The 12,305-nt window shown below is 64.9% G+C and overlaps 1 protein-coding gene across 2 annotated transcripts; it reads left to right on the top strand.

Moving 5' to 3' along the window:
- The first annotated feature begins 3,744 nt into the window (after positions 1 to 3,744).
- On the top strand, positions 3,745 to 12,103 carry DUSP9 (dual specificity phosphatase 9). Of its 2 annotated transcripts, XM_055121984.1 has the most exons (5): positions 3,745 to 3,932; positions 7,988 to 8,016; positions 8,360 to 8,776; positions 11,088 to 11,531; positions 11,613 to 12,103. In XM_055121984.1, exons 3-5 carry the CDS (start codon positions 8,395 to 8,397, stop codon positions 11,915 to 11,917), a joined length of 1,131 nt encoding a protein of 376 aa, XP_054977959.1. In that variant the 5' UTR covers positions 3,745 to 3,932; positions 7,988 to 8,016; positions 8,360 to 8,394; the 3' UTR covers positions 11,918 to 12,103. The 2 variants fall into 2 exon arrangements, with proteins under 2 accessions (XP_054977959.1, XP_054977958.1); XM_055121983.1 differs by lacking the exon at positions 7,988 to 8,016.
- The last annotated feature ends 202 nt before the right edge of the window (positions 12,104 to 12,305 follow it).

Genomic DNA, 12,305 nt, shown 5'->3' with positions numbered 1-12,305 from the left:
GGGGCAGTGGGAGAAAGAGGGTGGCCCGGGACCACCATAGCAGGCAGCAGGACAGCAAGATGATTTTAAGGGTCCCTGGAGCACAGGGTATCCCTCAGGCCAGCACCCCAGGGGCCTGACTCAGGGCCAGGATCAGAGCAGGTGCGCTGAGCGTGCCCATGGGGCTGCATGACCCCAGGGTGCAGGGACAGTGGCAGCTATGTGGGTTCCTGTCACCCGTCTCAGCCATCAGAGGGACCTAACTAGATGTCCCCCCAAGGCTGAACTGGGAAGGGGATGGTGGATGCAGGGGAGAGGCTCAACAGCCAGAGCCTCAGGGGAACCCTCAGAAAGATTTAGGAGGCAGTGCCTGGGCCAAAGCAGGAGTTACAGGGCAGAAGTGGCACAGACACCGTGTCAGAGGCTCAGACCACAACGAGGGCTGTAGGGTGGGGTGCCCAATACTGTCAGCCTCAGGACAAGTGTATGTCCAGATGTGCAGCTGGAGGAGGGGCAGGCCTGGCCACTGGGGAGGGGACAGTTCAGCTCCTAAAGTGGGCCCCTCCATCTGGAGGCACTGAGGTGTCCCAGTGGCCAGAGCTACGGGGGGCCTGAGGGAATCCTGGTGGCACGGCCATTGCCCCAGGGAGCAGTCAAGAGCACCACACAGGACAGGGGCATGCCCTGGGCAGAAGGCCGGGATTGGAGGACCATTAGCTGCGGGGGCACCTGGATTCCTGTCTAACCATGTGAGCAACCCCAAGGAGTCTTGACGCCCACTGGGCAAACTTCGCCCAAAGCAAGGGAGATACTGAACAATGTGAAGGGAGCCCAGCACAGGGGTGGCCCCACTTCCGGGGCCCCCACTATCCCTGGAAACTTGGAGATCATCTAGGGACTAGCAGGAGGGACCCAGGGGCCTGCTCAGAAGAAAAGAGCTAACTGCACCCCGAGCCTCCATACCTAATGACTACTTCTGAAAACTTTTCTCCCTGGTGGCAGGAGACAGATGGAGTTCTGAGCTGCTCAGCTGCTCCCCCCATGAAGAGTCCAATGGGACCTCAGGATGCTGGCTGAAGGCTGCGCCTCTACGCCTGATAGGCACTTGGTCCCAGTGACTGTGAAGGCAGTGGGCCGTAGCGGCTACCCAAGGGGACTGCCTTCCCACCTGCAACACCCAGGTCACTGTTACATGACCCTGACAATCCACCCAGCCCAGTCCCCTGGAGGGGTTCCCAGTGTCGTGAGGCACCCTTCATCCTGCCACACTCTGCCCGGGGCTTGCCCTGCACCTGTGCAGCCCTGTTGGCTGACCAGGAGCTCAGAGACACAAGTCAGTTACCCGCATGGGAAGCAAGTAACACAGGGCGGTGGTCGGAAGCACAGCTCTAGATTCAGACGGAAACCCCTATAGAGCTGACAGAAATGCCCCCAGCATTCCTCCCTCATGCAGACTGTGGCAGGAAAGGGGGATGGGGTGCTGCCTGGGGACTGGCAGGGGTTCAACTGGGCCAGTTCACACGAAGTCCCCCTGGCAGGTGGACCTGGACTCCGAGATGGGCAGGGTCCTCCATGAAGCCTGTTTGCCATCTCCACCCTCAGACCCAGGCTGCCAGGATGGAGGTCACCATGTGGCCATGGAGGCTGTGTGTGGGGGCCTCAGTTTCTTCAAGGAAGGCTGAAATTCTTGAGAGTGCTCTGTCCCGTCACGTCCCGCATGGCCACAGTGCTGGGCAGTCAGCTCTCCCGCATGTCGAACCCACGGAGGGCCCTGTCCATCGGGCCCTCACAACCCCGCCATACCCTTGGACAAGTGACTGTTAGAGGGGTCTATTTACCTCAGTTTAAGCCCCACAGAGGGGTTGCCGCGACACTTACAGACTGGGGGCTAAGGGCTCCCCTCTCTCAGCACTCCCATCCCACGATAGCAGCTGGAGCAGTCTGTTGTGGGGCCATCTGGGTAGAGGGGAGCAGGTGGGGCTGGGGCTGAAGCTTGCAGTGTGGGGGTTACTGAGTAGCGACAGAGGGAGAAGCCTGCCCCCCACCTGGTGTCCTGATGAAGGGGATCCTTCCCCTGGCACCCCAGGAGGCAGCTTGCTGGGAGTGTGGGGGCCATTCCTGGTATGGCAGAGCAGGAAGGGGTCATCAGGGCAGAGAAGCGACTCCTCACGGGCTCCCGGTGTTCTGCCCCGCGTTGACTTGGTGGCTCTTCCAGCCTGCTCACCCCCTTCGGTCTTGCTTCTCGGAAGATTATATCATCTGTAATGCACCAGATGCTCTGCTTCCTCGTGCCGGCCACGGGGCTTAGAAGCAGATTACCGGGCCTGAACCGAGCGCTGCTGGCAAGCTCGTTTCTCTCTGTGCCCCTCCTCCAGCTTCTGCCCCCCACTTCCTGTCCCTACATGAGGGGATGCTCAGCTTTTGACCTCAGCTACCAGGCAGGTTTGGGGACTGCCATGGAATCTTGAGATTAAACATGCCCGGATAAGGACCCCGGCAGGAGCTGCAGTGGGCATCTGAGGGCCAGCACTTCCAGAAGTCTCAAGAGACAGGCACGCCCTCATCCAGCCCGCAGACCATCAATGCTGGGCACCCAGGATATCCTACCAAGCATTTGACATGCTGGGTGGTCAAGGTGATGGGCTGGGGGCCCTTAGGAGCTGCAAGCCCCTCACTCAGAGATCTCATCAGAAGCTGGCAGGGCCTGAGCAGAGCCAGGCGGAGCCTAGGGTATAGCCAACCCGCCTTTCATTGCCACTAAGTATGTGCTTGCTTTCACCAAGGCTCGGGAGCCTCCCCTGTGGCTGCCGGAACCCCCCCCGCAGCTCTGCTCCTCATGGCAGGCAAAAGCGCAGGCAAGTCCGGGGCATCCCAGGTCTGCCCGGCAGATGCCGCCACCAGCTGGCACAGTCCCTGAAAGGCTCTGGAGCTGGAGTCCGTGGGGCAGACACACCACAGATGGGGACCGTGTGAGCCCAGGTGGTGCGCCCGCTGCCATGGAAGTGCTGGGTGGGAAACAGAGGCAGCAAGCCGGGAAAGGCCCCTCCACTCCTCAGGGAAATGACTTGGGGTAATTCTCCGCTGCCGCCCGCCGGAGTCCGGCGGCCCCACGGCCACAGAGCAATTGGCATCCGACCGTGCCCCAGTCGGGATCGTGCCAGCCTGGTGGAGAAGGGACGACCCCGCCCCAGTGCCCCACCAGCCCTGGGAAGCCCCAAAGCACCCATCCTGGCAGCCTTCGTCCTACCCAGCTGGGGCTCCCTCCGGGCTCTGAAGCCAGGACGGAAGCCGCGCACCAGCTCGCACCCGCTGAGGCCAGCAGCCAGCAGCTCTGCCACCGCGCAAGCACGTGAGCACTATCAACGCGCTGCCTCAGTTTCTCTCGCCAGAGCACGGCCAGAGTCTCTTGGGACTAGCAGACTGGCGCAGGGAGCAAAGGAGATCGTTGCTGGGCACCCAGCGAAGCCAGCCAGGGCCTGGGGCTGCCCCCTCGCGGCCGCGCCCCCATCGCTGGCGCCGCCCCTTCCTGGCACCGACACCCCCGAGTCGGCTCCGGGAGATGGGGAGAAAGCTGGGGGGCTTTGGGCCCGGGTCCGGGTCGCATGCCCCCACCTCAGTGGCGCAGCTCGCCCCGCGTGCAGACCCCGCCTGGGCCGGGGTCCCCGCCTCTGCGTCCCGCCGCTCCCCGCGCACGACGGGCGACACGGCCCCTCCTGGGCTGGGGGCGGAGAAGACGGCGGCCGGGGCGGGGAGGCGGCGGCGGAGGCGGGATCCGGAGTTGCGCTCGGCAGCGGCGGCGGACGCGCGGCGGCCGCTCAGCTGCAGGCCAGGCCGCCGCCGGAGGCTCCGGTGGCTGCTGCGCGGTCCGTTCCGGTCGCCAGAGCTTCGGAAACTTCCCCGCCGCGAGGCGCGGAGCCGGCGCGGGGAGCCGAGGCCAACGGAGGGCAGCGGAGGTGAGCCGAGCCCACGGCAGACCCCCACCCCCACGCGGCCTGGCCGCCTCCGACGTGCGCTCCTCCACCCCGCGCCCCCAAAGTCTGGCCCCGGAGAAACCCGCTCGGGCGCGTCCCAGTACATGGCTCCCGTGGCCCCCGCCACGCGCGTTCCCTGCCCCTCACGCGGGAACAGCCACGCGCGCCCCAGCAGCCTCGGACGTGGGGCTAGCATCATCGCAGACCGAACATGCGGAGGACACACCCAGTCGTGTGCACACACTCGCCTCGGGTCCTTGCCCTGCCCACTCGGCTCCAGGCCCCCAGCCCCAGCTTCCCACCCACGTGCCCAGCCCAAAGACTCTGCAGTCACCCCCCCCCCAACTACCTAGCAGCCCGACCACTATGCCTCTCCTAGCCACACCCCTCCTGCCTCCTCGCAGGAGCTTCCCTGAACCCCAGCACCCGCTCACACCTGCTGGATTCCGGTCTCCCTCCCCCTGCCTCCCCTCACATCCCTGCCCCCCCCCCACATCTGGCTGGGGAGACCTCAGGAGGCTGCAGCTTTAGGGAGCATCTCTGCCCGAGGCAGTAGTGCCATCGCAGCCCCTGTGCCTTTCTAAACAGACCTTGGCTCTCCCCAGCACTGACTTATCCGCTTCCCTGACTGAGGAAGGTATTTAGGGCCCGGAGGTTCTTTTAGGTGAGAAAGGGGGAGGGGAACTTGGCCCTGAAGTGGGGGTGTGTTCTGGGAGCTAGTGGGGGTCGGAGGCCCAGCAGGCCACTGGAGGGATGCGGGACCAGGCGAGCAGCGGGCCTGTGTGGCATGGGCTGGGGGCGTGCGGGAGCGCTGCGCCTCCGCGGCTCCCTCGCGCAACAATTGGTTTCTTTCACTCGTGCCTTCTTTGTTCACACACATTTCTTCCTTGAGCGGCGCGTGTCAGGCCCTGCACCGGTCGAGGGGGCCTGCGGCCAGCGGCGGGCCGGGCACGCGTCCGCCCCAGCCTCGGAGGAGCTCCCCGCCCCGCCAGGAGACCGCGCACGAAGGAAGAAGCGCCGGGGCCGGGAGCAGAGCGTGGAAAAGACTCGGGATGTGACAGGCACGCTGTCGCCAGGAGTTGTATTCATGGCCACGTGACCTGGCCGCCACAGCCCCAATCCTGCCCCCCTGGCCCGGCGGGGAGCCCACAGTGGGGGGTGAGGGGAGATGGCAGGACTGGCGGTGGAGGTGGGGCGCGCTTTCCGGACGCGTCCGGCCAGCCGCGGGAGCCTGTCCACCTCGTGGCCTCTGGGAGACCGGTCTGGCCGCGGGGGTGGGGAGGGAGGGATGGGGGCGCCCGGCGCGGGTGGACCGGTGAGAACGCAACCTGGGTCCCCTAGCCCTGGGAGCGGGCGGGGCGGGGCTGGCGCTGGAGCAGCCGACGGGGGACCGAGTACCGGAGCGCTCGCCCGGGAGGGTCGGGGGAGGGGGGCTTGGCTGCGCTCAGCCCTGCAGTGCGGAGGTGGCAACAGGTTCGAGTTTGTCCTGCTGCTGGCGCGCCGGGCGCTTCTGGCACGAGGCGCCAAGCGCTCCCTCTGGAGATGGAAACCCGGCTCCTCTGCGCTGGCTCTCCTGCTGGAAGGGCTGACCGGCTGGGCTAGGAGGTGCCGCCCAGCTCCGTCTGCCTGCCGCTGTCCCCTCTGCTTCCCAATCCCTCTCTGGTCACCTCCTCCAGGCAGTCCTCCCAGGGCTGGCGATACTCTCTCCAGCCACACTGCCCTCTTCAGACAGGGCTGGGGCGGCAAGTGTCTGTGGACCACCCTACTCCTGCTGGCCAGAGTACAGACGGGGCTGATCCATGGCGCATCCACTGAGGTCCCTTGCCCCTGCCCAGTTTAGGGTGCCCCCACAGCTGCAGCAGTCTGAAGGGGGTCCCCCAAATCGTTCGTGGCCAAGCAGCAGCCCACTTCTTGCCTTTGAGAGAAAAGATAGCAGAGCTTCGGCCCAGGGGCTCTGTCCCAGGCAAGGGCCCCCTCCTGCCTGGAGCCTCAGGGAAGAAGATTCCCGGCTGGCCCAGGAGTCTGGAAGGCTGCCTGGCGGAGGCCACATGGGGGGAGGGCCGATGAAGGGTCAAAATATGTGAAAGAGGTGGGGGCTGAGAGTGCGCTCCTCAACCCGGGGTGCAGGCTGTAGGCTGCCACGTCCCAGCGGGTGACCCACTGGATCCCACAGGGCCGAGTGTTCAGGCTGCCCACTCTGGGACCTGCTCTCCTGCCCAGCTGGAATGCCCACCCACCGTGCTGGCAGATTCTCTGGCCGCTGCCTGCTGCTCCGTCCCTGGACCTGGGTCCCCAGAGGGTGCAGATTTGTTTTCAGGTCTGAATGTGTGTTGCCAAACGAATTTCCCAAAGGCCCTGGCGGACAGCTCATCCTCCCACCGTTAAGTGGCAGAGGCTGGCAGTGCCCCTGCCGGAGGGGGCGGGGCTCAAGCTGAACACTTTCCTCGTGTCTTGAGTGACAAGCGGGACGGGGTGTCTGCCCTCACCTTGTTTGCCCCTCTTGCCATGTCCCACTCTATCCTCCTGCCCAGACTTGCCCCCAAATGTTTGATCCGGGCTGCGTTTCCTTCTGTCTTCTGGTCCCTAGCCCATTTATCTATCAGAGGCTTAACCTTTTGATCAATTTGTCTGAGCTTTATCTTATCTGCTGTACATTTCCCTTCAACTCTGCTATTTGCTCTCGATGGGTCTGAAGCCGAGGAGGGCCATGGAGCCATGCGTGTAGGAACCTCCCCCACCTCCTTGCATTGGCTCAGCCTTATCACCCGGGGATTAGCTGGGCGCTCTCTTTCTTTATTACTGGCCTGTCCTGCGCGCTTGTGAGTGCGAGCAAGCGGGCGCCCTGTCTGTGCCTCGTGTATCCATGGAAGGTATGCAGGCCTCGGGCCTGGCAGGGCTGGGTAGCGCAGCGGGCGGAGGAGGCAGACAGGCTGGTGGGCGGCGGGGGCGTCCAGATGTGAGAGGTTTCAAGGGAAGTGGAGGGGGAACCGGGCAGTCGAGGCAGTGAGAGCAGCGACTCCCAGCCCCCTTCCTCTGCCTTTTGTGAGGTTGGTGCAAATGAGGCTCCTGGGGTGCCCAGCGTCAGACCTCTGTCTGCCTGCAGCCTCCCAAGCCGCCTGTGCGGAGCTGCCAGCCGGCCGGAAGGCAGCGGGACTCAGTGGCTGCGTTCTTCCCGCCTCCCTGATTTCAGTGGGGGCCCTCGCGGGAGTCCAGCGCCGAGGGGATGAGGGGCCCTTTGTGGGGCTGGAGGCACGCGGGCCTGTCAGAGGGCAGGATGGTGCCTGGGAGCCCGTGCGTTGGGCTGGAGGCCGCTCTGGGGCCGGGGGGGGGGGGGCCCTGGGCTCTCGTCCCCTCCCCTCCCCCTGCCTCCAGGGGCCTGACTGGCGCCGGCCAGGGGAGCTGCGGCTGGGCCCCCTGCCGGGCCCCTGACCTGCCCTTGGCCTCTGCCCTGGCCCTGTCCCGCCGGGGTGGAAGCCCCAGCTCAGCGCGCCACTTGCGGGGGGGGCGGGGGTACCCGACCGCTTTCCCTGCCACCCGTTGGCTCCCGGGCCCCCTGAGCCCGCCCCCGCCGCCCCGCCCCTATAAACGGCAACCCCACACCCCAAGGCAGCGGCTTCCAAGGTGCGAGCAGGGTCCCGCAGGCAGCAGCGGCCAGGCGGGCGCGCAGCAGCGGCTCCCACGTGCGCGCCGGCTCCGCCGCCCCGCCCCTTCGCGGCCGGCCACCCGGGACTCCCCGCGGGGGCACGGCGCCCCGGCCCCCCGCTCCGGGACCCGCGGCGTCCGCACCGCCTCCCGCCGCCGCGGATCACGCTGCAAATCTCTCCGTCTCTCTTCCCTCCCTCTCTCTCTCCCTCTGTCTCTCTCTCTCTCTCTCTCTCTCTCTCTCTCTCTCTCTCTCTCTCTCTCTCTCTCTCTCTCTCCCTCTCCCCTCTCGCGCGCCGTCTCTCTCTCCTCCCTCCCTCCCTCCCTCCTTCTCTCTCTCCCCCCACCCCCCCCCCCGCTTTTTTCCTCCGGCGCCGCCTCGGTTCCTGGCTCAGTTCGCCTCGCCAAGGGGCCGGGGACAGAGGTGAGGAGGATCTCGCGCGCGCGTAAGGCCCCAAAGTCGGAACTTGGGGATGATTGAGGACGAGAGCAGGCAGAGGGAGAGACGCCGAAAAAGGGGTGTGACAGGAGGTGTCCCGTGGCCCGGAGGGTGATCCGACGCCCCCCTGCCCGGCTCTTCTCTCGCTCCCCGCGACGGAGCGGCGCCGGGAGCCCGAGGGGCAGCCTCGGGTGGTTTTTTTTTTGGGGGGCCCCGGGATCCTTTCCGCGTGTCCCGCGGACGGAACGGGAGAAGGGTGCCGGGTGGGTGCGGGGGCGGGCCGGGCCCCAGGCCCCGCTGCTCACGCGGCGTCTCGGTCTCTCCGCAGAGCCAGCGGCCCGACGTGCCCCGAGCTGCGAGCCCATGGAGGGTCTGGGTCGCTCGTGCCTGTGGCTGCGCCACGAGCTGGCGCCCCCGCGGCCGCAGCTGCTGCTCCTGGACTGCCGCAGCCGCGAGCTGTACGAGTCGGCGCGCATCGGCGGGGCGCTGAGCGTGGCGCTGCCCGCGCTGCTGCTGCGCCGCCTGCGGCGGGGGAGCCTGTCGGTGCGCGCGCTGCTGCCCGGGCCGCCGCTGCAGCCGCCGCCGCCCGCCCCGGTGCTGCTGTACGACCAGGCCGGAGGCCGCCGCCGCCGGGCGGACGCCGAGGCCGACGCCGCCGCCGCCGAGGAGTGGGAGAGCGAGTCGGTGCTGGGCACGCTGCTGCAGAGGCTGCGCGAGGAGGGCTACCTGGCCTACTACCTTCAGGGTAGGTGCGGGCACGGCGCCCCTCCCCGGTCCCAGCGCGAGCCAGAGCCGGACCCTGGTGTCTGCGTCGGGAAAATGCGGGGGGCGGCAGGGGGAGGGGCTGGCGAGCTCTGGCTAGCGGGATGCTCTGAAACCCCAATGAGGGCACCTCCCCCCACTGCATATGCACATACTGAACTTCTGGGAGGGATGCATTCCCAGGCATGGAAGGTTCCGGAAGGTTCCCCACTCCCATGGGGGGGGACGAACAGACCATATAGCCTGAGGTCCAGAGGAGGGGGGATTTACTCTCCCACAACCCCTCAACTTCACAGAGGGACAGGAGAGCACCTTACTGGTCACAGGAGGTTCTGGAAGGTTCCCCACCCCCCCCCGGAGGGGGGGCAAACAGACCACATAGCCTGAGGTCCAGAGGAGGGGGGGTTTCCTCTCCCACAACCCCTCAACTTCACAGAGGGACAAGAGAGCACCTTACTGGTCACAGAAGGTTCTGGAAGGTTCCCCACCCCACCCCGGAGGGGGGAGCAAACAGACCATATAGCCTGAGGTCCAGAGGAGGGGGGTTTCCTCTCCCACAACCCCTCAACTTCACAGAGGGACATGTGAGCACCTTACTGGTCACAGAAGGTTCTGGAAGGTTTCCCACCCCCCGGAGGGGGGGGCAAACAGACCACATAGCCTGAGGTCCAGAGGAGGGGGGGTTTCCTCTCCCACAACCCCTCAACTTCACAGAGGGACAAGAGAGCACCTTACTGGTCACAGAAGGTTCTGGAAGGTTCCCCACCCCCCTGGAGGGGGGAGCAAACAGACCACATAGCCTGAGGTCCAGAGGAGGGGGTGTTTCCTCTCCCACAACCCCTCAACTTCACAGAGGGACACGTGAGCACCTTACTGGTCACAGAAGGTTCTGGAAGGTTCCCCACCCCCCCCCGGAGTGGGGGGCAAACAGACCTCATAGCCTGAGGTCCAGAGGAGGGGGTGTTTCCTCTCCCACAACCCCTCAACTTCACAGAGGGACACGTGAGCACCTTACAGGTCACAGAAGATTCTGGAAGGTTCCCTATCCCCATGGGAGGGAGGACAAACAGACCACATAGCCTGAGGTCCAGAGGATGGGGGTTTCTTCTCCCAGGACCCCTCAACTTCACAGAGGGACATGTGAGCACCTTACTGGTCACAGAAGGTTCTGAAAGGTTCCCCACCACCTGGGGGGAGTGTGTGTGGGGGGGGCGAGCCCACCACAAAGACTGAGGATAGGAGGCCCCTTTCCCATGGCCCCTCAACTTCACCGGGGGACACATGAGCACCGTACTGGTCACAAAAGGTTCTGGAAGGTTCCCCACCCCCATGGGGGGGCAAACAGACCATATAGCCTGAGGTCCACAGGAGGGGGGTTTCCTCTCCCACAGCCCCTTAACTTCACAGAGGGACACATGAGCACCTTACTGGTCACAGAAGGTTTTGGACGGTTCCCCACCCCCATGGGAGGGGGCAAACAGACCACATAGCCTGAGATCCAGAGGAGGGGGATTTCCTCTCCCAGGACCCCTCAGCTTCACAGAGGGACACGTGAGCACCTTACTGGTCACAGAAGTTCTGGAAGGTTCCCCACCACTTGGGTGGAGTGGTGGGGGGCTGAACCTACCACATAGACTGAGGAGGAGAGGAGACCCCTTTTCCATGCTCCCTCAACTTCACAAAGCAACATGAAAGCACCTTACCAGTCACAGAAGGTTCTGGACGGTTCCCCACCACTTGGTGGGGGGGTCAAACAGACCACAAAGCCAGAGGTCCAGAGGAGGGGAGGTCCCTCTCCCATGGACCTGTGGAGCCAGTGAGATGGTCCCTGCAGGTTTTGCTGCAGGCCGAGGTGTGGGAGAGTTCTCTCCAGGTCTCAACTCTTAGTCCTCTGCACGGAACTAGGCTTCTGCCCCTCATGTCAGAGGACAGAAGGAGGGTCAGGACCAGCCCTACTATCCCAAGGCTGGGGAGAGCACAGGGCTTCAGTTCTTCCATACTCTTCCTTCCCGGGTTACCTGATGCCCCCCTAGGCTGGCAGTCCATCTCAACTCTGGGGAACCCTTCCTGACTCCACTGGGTCTTGCTGCTCTTGCACCTTCTGCTTTGGGTGTCTGCTCAGATAGTCCTTGTTCCCACGTGATGTAGCCCCCTACATTGCCCATTGGAGGCAGTGGGCTGTGCCCTAGTCTACAGCCCTCTGCTGGATTTTGACCTTTCTTCGGACCTCTGGGGTCTCTGGGCTCCCCATTTGGAATGGAGCCCAGCAGGCCTCTCCTCCTGTCCCCTCCTAGGTGGCTTCAGCAAATTCCAGGTTGAGTGCCCTCACCTGTGTGAGACCAGCCTCGATGGTCGCCGGGGCCCTGGAGCTCTGGGAGTGCCCAGCCCCGTGGTGGGGTTGGGTGTCCTGTACCTGACGTCCGACTGTGCCGACGCCGACTCGGAGCGCGAGTCCATGAGCAATGGCCTGGATTCCGAGGGCACCATGCTGCCCCACGGAGGGCTGCTGCCCTCCTACCCGGTCCAGATCCTGCCCAACCTCTACCTGGGCTCCGCGCAGGATTCTGCCAACGTGGAGAGCTTGGCCAAACTGGGCATCCGCTACATCCTCAATGTCACACCCAACCTCCCAAACCTCTTTGAGCAGAACGGCGACTTCCGCTACAAGCAGATCCCCATCTCTGACCACTGGAGCCAGAACCTGTCCCAGTTCTTCCCGGAGGCCATTGAGTTCATTGGTGAGTGGCCTCATAGCCTCGGGGGGTCAGAAAGGGCTGGTGGCCTGTGCTCATGTTGCTTCCCCTCCCCCCCTGTCCCAGATGAGGCCCTGTCGCAGAACTGCGGGATCCTGGTCCACTGCCTAGCAGGTGTCAGCCGCTCCGTCACGCTTACGGTGGCATACCTCATGCAGAAGCTGCAGCTGTCCCTCAACGACGCGTACGACCTGGTGAAGCGGAAGAAGTCCAACATCTCCCCCAACTTCAACTTCATGGGCCAGCTGCTCGACTTCGAGCGTACCCTGCGCGCGCAGGCGCGCATCCAGCAGGGTTTGGCTGCGTCCGACACCCCCACCTACTTCACCACCCCCACCGGCGATGGGGTCTTCGGGCTTGACACCACCTAGGACGCCACCTAGGGCTCACCCTGCCCCCTGGGGGGGGACGCAGTAGGAGGGACCAGAAAGAAGCAGGAGCTGTGAGGATAAGCCTAGCAGGAAACACCCCCCACCCCCCCCCCCACTTGAACACCCAAGGAACCCTATTAAACACGCCTCTGGCCTAGCCCTGGGCCGCAATGCTGCACACCCATACACTATGCCTTGTGCTCCTTTCTTGGAGAGGGGGAGAGGGATTCCCATCCTAGGGGACCACCTGTCCTCCTGCCAGGGTCCCACTAATGCGCCTGCTCTCACCACCTCACCCGCCCCTGGGGCCTACCCTCACCCCTGCCCTGGCCCCAAATGGCCGCCTAAGGGCCACAAGTGGCCCAGGAGCTGCGGGGCGGGGGGGCGT

The sequence above is a fragment of the Sorex araneus genome, chromosome X (assembly GCF_027595985.1).
Source record: "Sorex araneus isolate mSorAra2 chromosome X, mSorAra2.pri, whole genome shotgun sequence".
Taxonomy (NCBI): domain Eukaryota; kingdom Metazoa; phylum Chordata; class Mammalia; order Eulipotyphla; family Soricidae; genus Sorex; species Sorex araneus.
Note: the sequence above shows the minus strand (reverse complement) of the source record. Positions and strands in the feature narration are given on the sequence as shown.

Excerpts from the sequence above, each read along its gene's own strand:
- DUSP9 (XM_055121983.1), top strand. The coding sequence starts at position 8,395 with ATGGAGGGTCTGGGTCGCTCGTGCCTGTGGCTGCGCCACGAGCTGGCG. Across the intron at positions 8,777-11,087 it reads CCTGGCCTACTACCTTCAGG|GTGGCTTCAGCAAATTCCAG; the intron begins GTAGGTGCGGGC and ends GTCCCCTCCTAG. Across the intron at positions 11,532-11,612 it reads GGAGGCCATTGAGTTCATTG|ATGAGGCCCTGTCGCAGAAC; the intron begins GTGAGTGGCCTC and ends CCCCTGTCCCAG.